The 16,061-nt window shown below is 58.1% G+C and overlaps 1 protein-coding gene across 1 annotated transcript in view; it reads right to left on the bottom strand.

The window, feature by feature from the left end:
- PKP1 (plakophilin 1) overlaps positions 1 to 16,061 on the bottom strand; it is a 39,132-nt gene that overhangs the window by 13,970 nt on the left and 9,101 nt on the right. Inside the window, exons 3-4 of the mRNA XM_030887805.2 lie at positions 3,758 to 4,152; positions 189 to 385 (exon numbers count right to left, since the gene is read on the bottom strand). Coding sequence (XP_030743665.1) covers positions 189 to 385; positions 3,758 to 4,152 — 592 coding nt within the window. The remainder of the gene's footprint in view (positions 1 to 188; positions 386 to 3,757; positions 4,153 to 16,061) is intronic.

The raw sequence follows: 16,061 nt of genomic DNA, 5'->3' as shown, positions 1-16,061 counted from the left end.
GGGGAAACCCACTCAGACCCCCAGTGTGGGGCCTGTACATCCCATAGAAGTGTTACGATGCCCAGCTTTGCTCCTGGGAGATGCCAACCAGGCACCTTGCCCAGGTAGCCGGGGGCAGGAGGGGTGGGTGAGAGGGGATCAACTGCAAACGTTTCCATTCCCCTCTACACGCAGGGCCAGGCAGACACCGTCAGTCCTGCCCAGGTAGACCAGGAAGGGCCGTGGCAGCCAGTCCGTTACCTGCTGCTTGGCAGACTCATCCTGGAAACAGGTGTGCTGGATGTAATAGGCCCCGATGGCCTGGTACTTCTCATCCTGGGAGCTCAGGTACTGCACGGCCTTGGGGATGGTCAGCCCGCTGTACTCGATGTCCTCGCTGCAGATCCTGGGCGGCACGGGGCAAAGGGGTGGGTCGCACAGGGCAGGTGGGGGCTCGGGTCCCGAGGCTCCACAGTCCTCCTTGACCACGCGAGCGCTACGGCTGTTATCTGCCTTCTGAAGGGCTAGAAGGAGGCTACTCTGGAAAACAACCCAACGGGACAGCTGCCCACGGAGGGAAACATCCGGCTGTGCTGAAGTCCTGGCCCTGGGATAGTGCCCAAGCAGGCAAGTTAGCTTTGCACCTGGAAAAATCTCTGCTCTTCCCTGAGGGGATGCTCTCCCCCCGCCCTTTCATCTCTCACCTTTGCGCCCGGTGTGTGGGAGACAGAGGGGAAGAAGCATGAGTCTATCTACCTATCCATTCGTCCACCCACTCGCCCACCCTCAAGTCTATCGGACTCTTCTGACCAAACACGTATTCTCCCATCCTTCCTCCTGTCCCCAGAGCCACTCCTTCCTGCTCCCCGTGAGCCACCTAGCAGACACTGGGCCACAGTGCCCCGCCTGGCTCTCTTTTCCAAGCCCCACATCCATTGACCAGAGGAGCGCTCACGGCACGCTCTGTCCCCCAGCACAGAGACCCACGGCACCTCCTCTAGAGTGTGGCTCAGGGTCAAACTGCATACACTGATCACCGAGACGTGTGTTAGTTTGTAAATATGAAGTGGCTGATACCAGCATTTTTTTCTAAACCAGATAACCGGAACTCTCGTGTTTCCACGGAGCCCTCTGGCTTCCCTGGGCCCTCTCTCACACGCCTTAGCCTCCAGCAAAGGACCACCCCAGCAAGCCTGCCCCCTGAACGTGCTTCTGTTTAGCGTGGATTCCCTTCTCTGGCCTACCCGTGGGACCCGGATCACACACAAGACCCCACGCCAGCTCCGCTTTCCCGTGAAGTCCTCCCAGGACAGCAGGCCTCTCTTCCACGAGCCCGCTATGCACAGGCTGCCTTTTTGTAGGTCCGTGTCTTGGCTTCCCATCGAGACTAGGGGTTCCCTGAGGTGCCCACCCAAACTCAAACCCACTCCCACCACATCCATTCTGGACCCGCCCTGTGGATTTCTGGGATGCTAATTCTTTCCAGGAGTAGAAAACCTTCCCTTTCTCCCCCCAATGGGTTAGAACTGCCCCAATGTGTGACCCACTGTGCCCAGAGAGCCCCTCCTTCTTTAACTGTCCTCCTGGCATTGATAGAGTGGACCCTCTCCTTATGTCTGTACTAGCCTAATGCCTTGTCGGGAAGCCCTGTTGGCATAGTGGGTGGCATGCTGGGCTGCTAACCGGCCTCCCCGCAGGAAGAAGATGAGGCTGCTTCCTTGCGTCAAGAGTGAGAGTCTCAGAAACCCACAGGGGCAATCCCAACTGTCCTCGTGGGTCACGACAAGTCGGAATGGTCTAGATTGCAGTGAGCTAATGCCTTAACATAGTAGCTATTCAATAGATCCTTCTCGCCTTTAGCTTTGGCAAACCAAACCGGATCTTGGGTTTTCAGGATCCTTGTCCTGGTGACGCAGTGGGTGAAGCACGGGCTGCAAGGCTGCTAGTTCAAACCCACCAGCTGCTCTACAGGAGAAAGATGAGGCTGTCTGCTCCCATAGACTTATAGTCTTGGAAACCCTGTGGAGCAGTTCTGCTTTGTCCTAGTTGGAATCAACTTGATGACAGTGGAGTTATTGTTATTATTGTTTGTTTGCCTTCTGTCCATCTGTGCCCCTGAATGTTCTGTTGAGGGCCAATGAGCGAGGGCCAGAGGCTGCGCTGATCGGTGACTTTGGAAGAAAGGACTCTTAGTTTTGTTCCCCAACCACCCTCACGTACCTAATGGCCTCAAGGTGCCAGGAGATGTCTAGTTTTAGAAGGGGGTTCTGCTTGTTTTCCCAATAATGTGGCACCAGAAAGGAAGGCGCATGGGGGCAGAGTGGTGACAAGCTGGGCTGAGTCTGAAAGGTTGGCAGTTCAAAACCACCAGCTGCTTCGCAGGAGAGAGCTGGGACTTTCCACTCCCGAAAACAGTGACAGTCTGGGAAGCCCACAGGGCCAGTCCTACCCTGTCCTGTAGGGTCGCTAGGAGTCCGCTTCCACTCGAGGGCAGCGAGTTTGGTTTTTTATTTTAGGGAGGAGCCGAGGATGCGATGTCAGCTGTGTGGGCCTCGGGAAGCTACTGAACACCCGTGTGCCTCAGACTTCCCCCCACCTGGATCCTCACAGGGTCCCTCCAAGGGGCTGTGGGATTAGAGCAAGGCTGCAAAGCTCCCCGGGGGGAGGACATGTGGTTTCAGCAGTTCTTGTGGCTCCGGGGCACCTCTGGTCTGTCTAGTTGTGGTGGGTTTCCCCAGCAAGGACCACAGAGCCTGCCTGTCACAGGCCCGATGCTCAGTAAGCACCTGCTGGTTAGTGAGTAGCAGGGATCGTTAGGTGGTGATAAAGGGTGTTCCGTCGTCTATGGGTTTAGAATGAGCCTGTTGGTGCAGCAGTGCTTACCCACCAGCCTTTCTGTGGGAGAGATGGCAACCTGCTTCCTACAGCAGAGGAACCCTGCGGGTCAGTTCCACTCTGCCCTGTACGCCGACAGGGGCAAGGATTTCCATAGGGGCCTCTGGACCTGGAGGGCAGGCCCACTTCCCTGGGGCCCCTGGCCCCATGCCACCCTGCGTCCATGGCTCTTTAAAGAGCACCCTGTTTGTTTTCTTGCTTTCCGTCTGGGCCTGGTGTCCTGTGACATCTGTAGCCTGGGGGCTCTCTTCGTTGCCCCCGACCATGTCTCCCAGTTTGCACATCTTCCCTGGACATCTTCTGGACGTCCCCGTCCTGTAACCCCGAGCACAGCCCCCCTCCTCTGCCTTGTTTGGAAAGAGCACTCCCTTGTGCTCTTACCAAACATGGATGCCCAAGGCCAGAGGCTCTCTAGTTCCACAGAACTTGGGGATCTGCTCGCCCCTCTCTCCCGGCATCTCTGAGACAGGAGGTCCGGGTGGGGCTCAAGAGCAGGCAGGTGTGTCTCATAAGCTCTGGGAATGCGGGTGCTGCGAGGTCAGGGACTCGCTCGAGAACCCCTGTCCTCCCTCTGCTCTTTGTCTGCAGCCCCTAGAACCGACATCCTATTTCTATTGCTACCCCGGGCTCCAGAGAAAGCAAACGTCTAGAACATGATGACAGCAGCCTAGTTACAAACATGCTTGATACAACTGATGTATGGCTTGATAGAAGAGCTGTAAGAGCCCCCTATACCATGATCTTTTAAGAAAAAAAAAAACAAAAACCGACGTACTCAACAGCCCTGCTTCCAGGCTGAGGCTCCATCGCCTGGCTCACACTGAGACCCCGCAGAGGCCTCCCGCCGGCTGCCGCCCTGCCCACCCTGCCCAGCCGCACTCACTTGGAGCTGGCCCTCGAGTGGCCAAAGGACAGGTCCTTGTTGCAGGAGATGGGAGGCACGCACACCGGGTCTTGCTTGGAGGTGCAGGAGGGGGGGTGCATGGGGCACTTCTTCACTGGCTTCTGGCCACTGCAGGTGCTGTAGAAGCTGTAACGGTTCTGGGTGGTCTTGTGGCCCTTGCTGCCCAGCGTGCCCTTGCGCAGGGTGCCCCTCGGGTCGCAGTAGAGGTCGGGCTCACTGCGGCTCGCCTTGATCTTCTGCATGAAGCAGATGTCACTGCCCACGCCGGGGGTGGCACAGCCGCCCCGCGGATACTGCCGGCCCCAGCTCTCCATCTGGCTGTAGGAGCTGAAGCGCCTGTTGTCAGACTCCCGCTTGAGGGTCCCGTTGTAGACCTGGGTGAGGACAGAGAGAAAGGCTCTGTCAAGGTTCCCGACCAGCAGTCCTGGAATCCACCCAGGACCCCATCCTGCCATCCTGCTGCGGGATCGCTGGCTGGGAATGTTCCAGAATCCCAGAACGTCTGGACTATAAGGGCCCTTAGCTATCATCAGATGCACGGTTTTTCACACTGCAGGCGGTGGCCCTTTGAGGGTGATGAAATCAGCAGGGGGTGGGGGGAGGTGATCATCATTAAAGCGATTCATGGAAGAGAAGAGGCTGTCATTTAAGAAGTTTGACAGGTGGTGGTCTGGTCCCGAAATAGGACAGTTAAGGAGGGGAGCCCGCGGTCCAGAAAGGGCAGGGGTCTTCCAGCGATCACTTGGGGAGGGAAAGGTGACCCAAGACATGAGCCCATGTCTCCAAGCACACTCTCTTCCCAGACACAGCGAGCCTGCTCCGGCTACCTCCGCTCTGTGCATGACACCCACCCACCCCATCCAGCTGCAGACTGCTTCCCAAGGCAAGAAGCAGTGGCTACAGAGTCTGCGCTGACTCACAGCAGCACTGTGCCCCACAGGGCTCCCAGGAAGTGTCACTTGGAAGTGGGTCACCAGGCCTTTCTTCTGAGGTGCCTCTGCATGGACTTGAACCTCCAACCTTGTGGGGGAGCAACTGGGCTTGTTGAACCGTTTGTTCCACCTGGGGCCTCCTTTCCACCGTTTCTTATCTGCTACATCCTTCCCCTTGTCTGCACTCTGCTCCGTGCAAGAAGCAAATGAGTACAGGACGTGTGTGTGTGTGTGTGTGTGTGTGTGTGTGTGTGTGTGAGAGAGAGAGAGAGAGAGAGAGAGAGAGAGCCTCACAGCCCAAAGAAGAAAATGACCCTGATCCCAGGCCCTGTGTCACAGGGCCGCTCTGCACACTGGACACGTGAGGGCAGCTGGGGGCCTGCAGGACTGGCCTCAGTAAGGGCCTTCAGGAGCACGGCTATCAGGTCTGCAGGGGGCAAGCTGGACAGAGGACCAGTCCCACGGCAGAGCACACAAGGGCATCACGATGCCCTGGACAGCCAAGCGAGCCCCGCGGTGAGTCAGTCCTCTGGGAAGGGCGTGCCTGCCAAGCGGAGCTGAGGTGGGAATTTGCTCTGGAGAGGAGTGGTACCAGGGGGACTTTCCCAGGAGCTGCCAGGCCGGTGGGTCTGGCCTGTTCCAACTCGTTTCAGACCAGAGGATCAACCAGAGGCCGATCCAATGTCTCCACACAGGTGCTGACTTGGGGCTCACCTTTCCTGGGAAGAGCTCGGGCCAACTCCAGCAGCCCAGAGCCTGCCTGCCTCACCCCATGAGAGTGTGTGAGGGTGTATAGTGTGGAGTACTTTAGGGGTAAGGGGTAAGGCAGGCGATAGGGTAATTCCCCTCCGGGCCAGATCTGCCCATACCAGGCTGGGGAGGGGAGGGCCCTTGGCCAGCTCCCAGGTCACCCCTGCGGGGAGAACCTCAGAGAGCACGGACCATCCTGACTCTGGAGGGCACTCCTGGATGACCGTGTATCAGGCGACCAGTCCGAAGTGGCATCCCAGGCTCAGGAGCCACAAGCTGTTACCGTTGGCAACAACAGGCTTGCTCCTCCACCTACACGCCCAGCTGCACACTCAGGCAGGCACTGTGGTCTCCCCCAGACTGGGCCAACCAACGCGCCCTGGGGGTCGGGGCTGCTGCACCGAGGAGAACAAGGGATGGGCTGTTTTCTGAGAGTCTGGGCCCAGACTGAGCACCTAGTGCAGTGGTTCTCAACCTTCTTAATGCCTGACTCTTTCATACAGTTCCTCATGTGGTGGTGACCCCCACCCCAACCATAAAATTATTTTCATTGCTGCTTCATCACTGTCATTTTGCTACTGTTATGAATCAGGTGACCCCTGAGAAAGGGTCGTTTGACTCCCAAAGGGGTTGTGACCCACAGGTTGAGAACCGCTGACCTAGTGGGTTATGTGCCAGGGTCCGAGATGGGCCTCCAAGGCTGGGCTGTGGCACACCCTCCTCAGCTCTGCTCCCTCCCCCCAGGGGGTGGGTGGCACCGTGGCTGGGAGCCAAGGCCTTAAATGGAAATGTACAACGGGTGCCCTTGTTCTCGGTAGATGACAGGGCTCGACGTCATCGCGGGGTGATCTCGCTGATTGCACCTGGCTCCTCTTCCTGTGCTGGGAAAAGGCAGGCAGCGTCCTGGTCTTCTCAGCCTGGGTGAACTGCCCACGGGGAGTGGGTGTGGTGGGGCGGCTGGGAGCTGGGCATCTTCCACTCCAGAGCCACCAACCACATCCCCATGATGTCACCCAGCCCTGAGCACCTTGCTCAGTGCTAGGGTCTTGGGCTGAAGTGCCAGAATCCAGAGGTTGAGGTGACCCTCCTCTCGCCGCCACTCTGTGCTGGGTCTCTGAGAAGTGGGCTACATGCTTCTACTCAGCCTGGTGCTGCCTTCCCCCCAAACCCTCCAGAGCACAGAAGAGGCAGCTGAGCCCCCAGTCCTCCTGCCCACTCACCCGGCCTGGGAGCAAGTGGAAGCCTGGGGCCAGGGCAGCAAGGCCATGTTGGGGGCCAGGTGCGTAGCTCAGGCTCACTGAGCTGAGGCTCACAGCCAAGGAAGATGCTCTGAGATGGGGGACTTGGAGCCAGGCTGCTCGGGCTGAATCCAGCCACCATAGACTGCTAGATGAGCGGCCTTGGCCAGGTGACTCAACCCTTGTGTGCCTCAGTTCCTCTGTTTGTAAAACTGGGGTTGGAATGGTGTCCCCTGTCTAGGGTGGTTGGGAGAATTCAACCAGATGATTTTTGTGAAGTGCTGAGGTTTGCTTGTTCAGCGAGGCCCCAGGATGGCAGGCAAGCTGCCTGCCCCTGCAAGCTGGCTGAAGGGCTTTAAGCCGCCCAAGCCATACCGCAAGGAGCAAACAGGTTGTCACACCAGGGAACAAACACAGGATGCCAGGGCAACGCCGGAGGCAGGTGTGAGGCAGGACGTGGAGCCCAATTCTGGCCTCACCTGACAGCCACCAAACAGGCTGCTCTGTGTTTCATAAACACGGAAGGGTGATCTGTCCAGATGGCACACCGGAGCCAAGCTTGATGACCGCGTGACATTGAGCCTTGCTTCAGGACCGACCAGCCTGCAGTGTCTTTATGTGAGTGCCCATGGCATTTGGGGCAGGCAGGTCCTTCACTGAGCAGATGTCCCAAGCACTGCAGGATGCTGACTGCTGCTAGCCTTCGCGCCATAGGCACCAACAATTCCTCTCCATCGTAATGTCTAGCCACAATGCCCCCCACCCCGCCTTTCCAAACCCTCCCTTCCAGGTCCCGAGTGAGCAGCTGCAGGCAGAATGGAATGCGCGGGCGCTGCTTGGGCACAGGTGTGCCCACGGTAGGCAGAGGGCTTTGTTGCCTGTGCAAGGTCTCCCAGCCTCACTCCCACACCCAGAGAGCGATCTAGTGATCCCCGCTGGCATTGTGCTAGCTCTGAGTACAGAGACACTCACACACACCTCTTGCCTGGTTGTCCTACCTGTCTTTGGGGAACTTCAGCCTTCAGTGGATCTTAACATTCCAGAGGCTGGAAACTCAACGTCCCAGGAGCAGAGCTGACCCTTCCATCAGAAAGCAGGCTGGGCTGGACAACCAGGTAGAAGCGTGGGGAGCTAGAGACAGGCTTCTCAGCCTGAGAGACCAGCAGGCTGTTCGGGGGCCAGTCCTAGAAGTACGCTTCAGGTTGGGCTAGGGGACTCTGCTTTGAGCAAGGAGCCTCTCCTCAGCCTCCTGCTCACCCCTTAGGCCTCTCTTCCTTCTTCCTTCTTAGAAGCACGTGGTGCTTTGACCCCATTCTCTGTGCTCCCACCCTGCAAGACAGTCTTCTCCCTGGTCCTCCACAGGCCAGGAAACTCGCAGAGGCTAAGCCCCTCACTTTACAGACCAGGAAACGGAGACCACAAGGCTGACTAGTCAGTGCCCACGGTGGAATACGATGCCTCCCCTGAGAAGCAAGGACGAAACTGCCTGCATCACATCGCCTGGATGCCCGGGGAGTCATGATGCTCAGCAAAGTCGGTCCATCGCATTCAGCCAGACACTGGGAGAGACCACTTTGCTAAAGGGGGGGAAAAATCAAGGAAGATGGTTTTCATACTCCAAGAAGCTGACTTCGAGGGTTAGGGGGAGGCTGTGGTGTGGGGATGGGAGGGGGAGGAGCATAAAATAAAGAAAAGAAAGAGAAAGACACACACACACACACACACACACACACAGACACACACGCTTCAGAAGCATCCTCCTAAGGTGAGCATTTTGAAGGAACAAGCCTTGTTTGTCCCGTCCTGTCATGTTTAAAGACGCTAATAACATGCATTGCATGTTGTGCTCTAGATAATGAAATAAGCTAACGACAACAACAAAGGAGACTAACGTGAGCCCCAGGTCCCGGGCCTCAAAGAACCCCAAACCCTGGCCAGTTCTGAAGCCCTTTCGCGTCCCAGCCAGTCTGCAGGGGCTCCCGAGGCGCTGGCTACCCAAGCTCTGGGGCAGGGTTGTCGTTGAGCCCTGGGGAAGGGAGAGCCCTGATGTGCCTTCCCCCCTGGGCTCCCTCTGACTGTCCTTCACGTTCCCACACCATCCTGCTGCTTCCATGACTGTGGCCCTAGCTCTCAGGACGGCACCACTGGCAGCCCTGCCAACTCCCGCCCAGCCCTGGGGTGCGGGCCCCTGCCCTAGATGCCACCATGGCGACCTTAGCAGACACAGCTCTCATCAGCCAGCCTTGCTTGAGAGCGGCAGATTCTGGCTAGGAGGTGCATGTCAGGCTCATTAGGCTGGCCGCACCCTGCCTCTCAGTCATCTCCCCTCCGCGACACACCCCTTCATGCTCCGCCCCACTCACCACATCACCCCTGCTCAGGCTCTTCCCCACCCTGTGTGGCGTGGCTGCCAGTCTCTTCTGAAATGCTCCATGCCTTCAAAGCCTCTTCTCAAATCTGTCATCTCCACGCGGCCTGCTCTGGCCCAGCCCACAGCTCTTTCTCCAGATACCAAAGGCGTCCCGCGCTGGAATCATTCCCGCTCACACCCAGCGCCCCGTGGTCTCATCTGTTCCCCAGCTGCTAATACAAGGCTCTGCCATGCCCCAAGCTCTCTGGCGCCAGGATGGTCTTTACTGGGCCACGGACAGGGCCGGGCTCACAGCACATGCGCATCGACCATGGTGCTGGCACTTGCCCTGGGAATTGGGGCTGGGGTCTCCTCAGCCTTGGTGAGCACAGGGGCGCTGCCATGAACTGAGCGGGCTTTGGGGGAGGCCTAGGGCTCCAGACAGGGTGAGCCAGGCTCTGACAGCGGCACAGGATGGGGTCACCCTGTGCTGACCCAGGCTACCTCCTGGGTCAGCTGGAGGGCCAGAAGGTTCTATCCCAGCTCTGGCTGCCCAGACAGAAGCCGCCTAGCTTCCTGGGAGCTGCTATGCACTGGGCAGGCCAAGATGAAAAGACTGTCTGTGTCCCCAGCTATTAGCCCGTTTTGAAACCAAGCTTCTGCCAGCAAGGTGGGGCCCGCCAAACTGGCTCTGCTGCAGGGCACACCCTGCTCTCCTTGCCCACCACACCCCCGGCACAGTGACCAACAGGGCCTGCGCCAGCAACATGGATCTCCTAACACCCTTCTCATGGCTAGAGAGGGCTCTCCTGAGAGGGCGCTGGGGTGGGCAGCTCCTCAAGGACTGCTTCCGTGAGCCATGTCTTCTGTTCCTGCCACCGCCCCCACTCGGTGCCCAGTTGAGGGGGTTCTATGGGCTGTAGGACTGTGGCAGCCAGCAGCTGCCTTGTGGAGTTGGGCAGAGTTGAGTGGTCACATGGCGACAAGGGGGCACTCCCGTGTGGCCTGTGGAGAGTGGGGAAGCTCTGCCCTGGGCTCTCCAGGGGACTGGAGACAGCAGGTCACCTCCCAGCCAGGGCTCCCAGCAGGCATTGAGCATTCTCTAGGAGTCAGGGTGGCTGCTTACTCGGCAGTCTGAGTCTTCATGGGAGCTGCTAGGCCTGAGTCACCAAGGACAGCGCTCCAGCAGCCGCAGGAGGGCCCTGCCCCCTGTCTCCTTGCTGACTAGAGCAGGGCCTCCCACCCTGGGCTGGAGCACTGCTCCCCCATCACTCAGAAGATGGCGCCTGCACAGCAAGCCATGGAGATCGGCCTTGGAGGAGGTGGTGATGGGCGTGCCTGACTATGGAGTCCTCCAGGGCAGGGTGGGGCGGCACCCACTTTCCATCACCATCACCCTGAGACCAGCAGGGGCTACTTGAGAAAGAGCCCAGCCTAGAAGTCACTTGATAGACCTTTGTGACCTGCAGGACCAGGCAGGTGGGCGGCAAGACCCCTGTCCGCTCTGCTGAGAAGAGACGGGAAATCTGAAAGAGCCCGGTGACTGGGCTGATGCGTTTTATCAGCGGGGTCTTTAAAAAGCTAAGAGACAAGAGTTGGGGTGGCCATTCTGACAGATGTGGCTTATCGTGGTTGGTGCTCCTTGTGGCTGATAGTGTCCGGCAGAACTGAGACACAGGTGGGGGCAATTCAGAATAAATGTTCTGTGGCCTCTGGGGAGCTGACACCTAAGTTAAAAGGTGAATATAAAACTCGGGGCGCTGGCTTGGGAGGGTGAGAGATCTTGAGTCTGGGGTGAGAGGGACATGTTGTCCTCTTGGGCTCCAAGCTCCAGGTCTGATTCCGGCTGGCTGGAGGACTGGGCACCCTGTGGCTCCTGATGCCACTGGTGCCCACAGAGAGTGGCAGGCCCTGTGCACCCAGGCCTGGTGCCCAGTCACAGTAGGTGGCTGAACAAGGGCCGGGCTTGCTTGGCACCCAGCTCCTCTCCAAGCCCTGGTTCCTGCTCAGCTGCTGAGCTGTGGGAGAAAGCAGCTCCCCTGAACACCGTCTCCCTAACCTCGCTTCCGCTTCCGCTGAGAAGTGGGTTTGACTCAGCTCCTGCTGCCCCGGGTGGGCTGGTGGAACCAGGGTCCAAAGGTTCGTAGGGGACTTCCCTGCCTCACTCAGGGTCGGAGACCCCCAGATTCCTCGGGCCCCCCAGGCAGAGGATTCACTTTCATGGGCTCAGGCATGTCCAGGAGCTCCGTGTTCTGAGGTCACAGCTCAGGGCTTTCAAATCCTGTTGTTGTCCCCCCGGGACAACATAGATAGAGCCATCCTGGGGAGGAGAGGGAAGGGCCTTACCAAAGGCCCTCAGCACACACAAGCAGAACCCAGTGGCCCAAAGGAGAGGGCAGGAATTCCCCTGCGGGTTTCTGAGACTGTAACTTATGGGAGTAGAAAACCCTGTCTTTCTCCTGAGAGCAAGCGGCTGGGGGTTTTGAACGGCTGACCTTGTGGATTGCAGCCCAATGCCTAACCACTATGCCACCATGGTTACAAACCCCCAGTGTGAAGTAATTCCTGGAATCTTGGAGGATGAGCCAGATCCGGAAGGCCATACTTATGGGGTGGGAGGAGCCCACTGCACCAAGCACCCCACTCTGTGTGGGGCATCTGAGAAGGAGGCTCCTGTGCCCATGCCTGTGGCCCAAGTTAGGAGGTGCTTCCCGGCCCTGAGAAGGTGTTGTTTCGTCAGCTCTCTTCATGCTGCCTCCAATTCCCAGCGAGCACGGACTGCAGAGCAGAGGGCTCCACAGGGTCTTCAAGGCCCTGACACTGAGAAGCAGGGTGCCAGGACTTAGTTCCAAGGCACCTCCGGGCGGGTTTGAACTGCCAACTTTCTGGTTAGTTGTCAAACATCCTGAGGGATACATGCTTCCTTGGCCCACACAAAACAAGAGTGCCTTAGAAACACCGGAGGTAAAATAAAGCCCTCCTGCTGATTAACCAAAAATGTCACAGAAGGGCTGGGACCGTTGGCTGGGCCTCCCAGCACGTGGGTGGTGGATGCCCCCTTTGGAGGACATGTACTCTCCAGCTGCCTGCATGGGGGACCCATTGACTCAGCTCAGGGGGACCCAGGTAGAGAAGGCCTTTGGACGTTTCTGGAGCATCTCCTGAGAATACGTTAGTGGAGCATAGTGCTTCCCCATCCCTTCTCTTGTTGGAGCCTCCCAGAGCCCCTGTGGTTGCTGATAGGGGCCGTGAGCCACGCGGTTCTGACTGGTAGCGACCTCCAGTGGAACAGACGAAGCACTGTCCGTCCTGCGCCAGCCTCGAAGTTACTGGTATCCCTTACCCTACTGCTGAGGCCATGGTGTCAGTCCACCTTGTGCAGGGCCTTCCCCTTTTCACTGCCTCTCCACTTTAACAAGCATGACGTCCTTCTCCAGGGGCTGGTCTCTCTTGACAGCATGTCCAGAGTGGGTGACAGAACTCCTTAGCCCCCCACTAAATCAGCACACTCATTCCCTCACCAAGCGTATTAAGCTCAGAGAACGCTAGGCTCAGTCAAGGTCACACATTAAGGAGCGGTAGGCTCTGAACCAGGACTCGGGTCTTCTTCCCCTCTAAGCTACTCTGCCCCCAAAGTCCGGTGAGACCTGGGCAGTCCAGTAGCAAAGACCCTCTGCTGCTAGGGGGCCCCTCCTGGGGGCTTGACGCTGCTCCAGGGGCTCCATCACCATCTGTGGCCCTGATTTCTAGAAGACCTCCGCCTGCCAGGGATTCCAGGTATAAGGGTTGCTTGCCCGCTCTCATGGCTGATTATAGGAAGTCTAGCAAGTTCCTCCGTGGAGACGTTGAAAAGGAATGCAGCTGCCCAGTGGCATAAGCCAACTCTTCTGGGCTGAACACCTTCCCCCTCAAGGGGCGCCTGGACAACGAGTCCACCGTGGCCAGCACCACCGAGCAAGGAACGACTCGGAAGATCGCCTATCGTTGCTCCCTCTCCAACAGCATCTTGCTCCCAGAGTTGTCCCCTGAGGATACAGGGAGTCACACTGAGGGCTGGGAACTGTGGACAGCTCCCAGGGACTCCTGGGCGAATCAAATCTTGCTAAGGGGCTTCGTGCATAAAGGCCTGTGGTGGGCAGCTCTGCTCCAAGCCTTGGGGCTGTGGTGGGAGGCCAGAGGAGACAGGAGAGCTGGCCCTGACCTCTCTCCACATCCCTCCCATTCTGTCCACAGCCCTACGGGGTCTCCTGGTTAGGGCCAGCGTGATGCATGAAAGAGGTCGTGACCCTTTTTGGGGCAGCCTCGCAGAATGGGCACACCACAGACACAGGATCAGTGTGGAGAAGGAGGTTATCCGAAATATCGTCTGTAAATGCTCCGTTGAAAGACAACCATTCAGCCAGGCACGGGACTGGCCACCTGGGTGAGGGAAGGGGCCCCCTTTGTCACCGTTTCTCCCTGGCAACGGGCCTCAGACGCAGTGACACGTGGGCCAGACCTTCACTCTCTTGCCATTTGGCACCTCCCCTTGCCATTTTGATGACCAGCCGGCCACAGTCTCGTTTGCTGCTGGTATGTTTCTCTCCGACCAAGGGCCCTTCCTGACCAAGGGGACGCACAGCTCCCGGCTCCCCGCCAGGTCAAAGCCGCAGCGGGATGGAGAACGTTGCTTTGCTTCAAACGTCATGGTGATTTGTCTTCTTTGTTGGCAGGGCTGCCTTAGGCATTTCAAGCCTACAAGCCACTCCCCAGGACAGACAGAAGGGTGTCTGCCCCTATTGAGATTGGCACAAAGGGCGAGGGAACCTTGTTCCTGCCAAGGGCCACTTGGATATTTATAACGACATTTGTGTGGGCCATCCTGATCACACATCTACACCTCTGATGGGATGGTTGCCCTGGTGACGGAGTGGTTATGGGTCGGGCTGCGATCCGCACGATGTGCAGTTTGGAACCATAGAAAGACTGGGCTCTCTACTCCCATCCCCAGCCACGGCCTCGGGAAACCCCGGGGTGGCTGTAAGGAGCCCTGGTGGTGTACTGGTTATGCACTGGGCTTCTCATCTGAGGGCCAGTAGTTCAAAACTCGCAGCCACTCTTCAGGAGAAAGAGGAGGCTCTCTACTCCTGTGAACAGTTACAGTCTCAGGAACTCACAGGGAGTCCACCCTGTCTGGCAGGGTCTCCATGAGAGGGAACAGACTCGGGGGCAGTGAGCGGTTTGGGTTTTAACGTGATGGTTGGAACTGCTTCTCTGGCCAGGCTGGTATTGATGACTTCCCCGGCCTTCTATAGTCCTCGGACTGGGCGTTCCCCACCCCAGATTTACAGTTTCGGGAGCCCCACGTAGGGTCGCTGTGAGTCAGAACAGACTGGAGGGCAGTGGGGTTTGGGGGGGTTTGCATTCTGTTTATCATTACGTTTTGAACATTATGATTAGCCTTCATCATGACAAGGGACGTGTGTGTGATTGGAGTGAGTGATACAACGCTTCCTCTCGACATATGTGCATTACAGTGAAAGAGGATCTCTATGACAAAGTGTAAATAATCATGGGCATGCTGACTTCATTGAAGAGCTGGCAGGGAGAGAGTGGACTGGGCCTGGGACCTGGCCACGGGGCCATTGGCCAGTGTGATGCAGCCAGGTCAGCCAGAGCACTGGGCAAGGGGTCAGCTGCCGGCTTCCTGTCCCGTTCCTCTCCCAGACTAGCTGTGTGGCCTTGGCCAAGTCATTTCCTACCTGCAGTGTCCCCAACTGCCAAGTGGCCTGTAAAGCTACCCCTCCCTCTGGGCTCGGCTCCCACTGGAAGTCACAGCCACATTTCAACCCCCCTCCGACGGCAGAACAAGGCCCACCAGCCACACCTGTCTCCTCCCAGGCGGGGCTCTGGTCCTTGGTGTGGGGCCAGGGGGTGGGAGGTGGTGGTGGGGGTGACGCAGAAGTGCTCCTCTCTCTGGGAGCCTCTCTCCCACCCATCTCTACCTGCGCCCTCACCTGCCCTCCTGCCAGAGCTGATTGTGCTTTTCAGCTGAGCTTGCTCGCTGGGGGCAGGGAGGCCTCGCAGAGACATGCCGGGGCCCTGGGGCACCGTGCTCAGCCTCTCCCTGGCAAGGGTGGGGACGGCTCTTCCCACCCACCTGGGAAATGCTGCAGTCTTTGTCTCGCTGAGGTCACTCAGTGACAAACCAGGGCAGAGCCACCCGAAGACCCACCCAAGACTGTTGGGCTGGTCCTTTCTGCCCCCCACTGCCTGTCCTCTGTGGCACATAGAGAAGATCCCACCTCCCTGTGCTCCCTGCCTTTCTGGGCTCCTCCCCCCTCTCCTCTCCGTTGTCACTCCCCAAGCGCATGGCTCTGGCTCCTTTCTCCCAGATCCGCCTGGGAGGCTTTGGGCAAGTCCCTGCAGCAGAATGGCAGGCAGTACCTGGCTGACGGGCAGCGCTTGCCGTGACGGCCGGGCCCAGTGGAGAAACGGCAACAGAAGCACTTTATGTCAGGTTCACATGCTGCACTAATTCAAGGGCTTAGTGAGCATTAGGCTGAAGACGGGAGTCCTTCCCATGGGAGAGCCCGTTGAAGACAACTACGGAGGGACTGAAGCAGCCTCCCAAGCCTCTGTCTGCCCGCTCATCCAGAACCTGAGGCCCCTTCCACAAGCCTCCGTGGCTTCAGGACCAGGGCTTCCGAGATCACCTGGTCCCAGCCCTTCATTTAAATATGAGGAAACTGAGTCGTGGAGAAGCTGGCCTTCGCTTGTGCCACAAAACCCAGCATTTAATGGCCTCCTCTCTCATGCTGTGATTTCATTTGCCCCTTGTTGTTAACTCTAGTGCCAGGCTTCCAAAGACGTACTGGGGGAGCAGATTTGGTTTTGTCACCCACCAGCTCATATGCACATGTTCAAAACACACACACACGTGCGCGTGCAAGGCCAGGAACAAAGCTCCACTGACGTCCATCTGGATGAAAATGCACGCACTGTCATCGAGCCAATACTGACTCAGAGTGACC

This window comes from Echinops telfairi, unplaced genomic scaffold, assembly GCF_000313985.2.
Source record: "Echinops telfairi isolate 266 unplaced genomic scaffold, ASM31398v2 ScPeMD7_7424;HRSCAF=8462, whole genome shotgun sequence".
NCBI lineage: Eukaryota > Metazoa > Chordata > Mammalia > Afrosoricida > Tenrecidae > Echinops > Echinops telfairi.
This window is presented reverse-complemented; position numbering and strand designations above follow the sequence as displayed.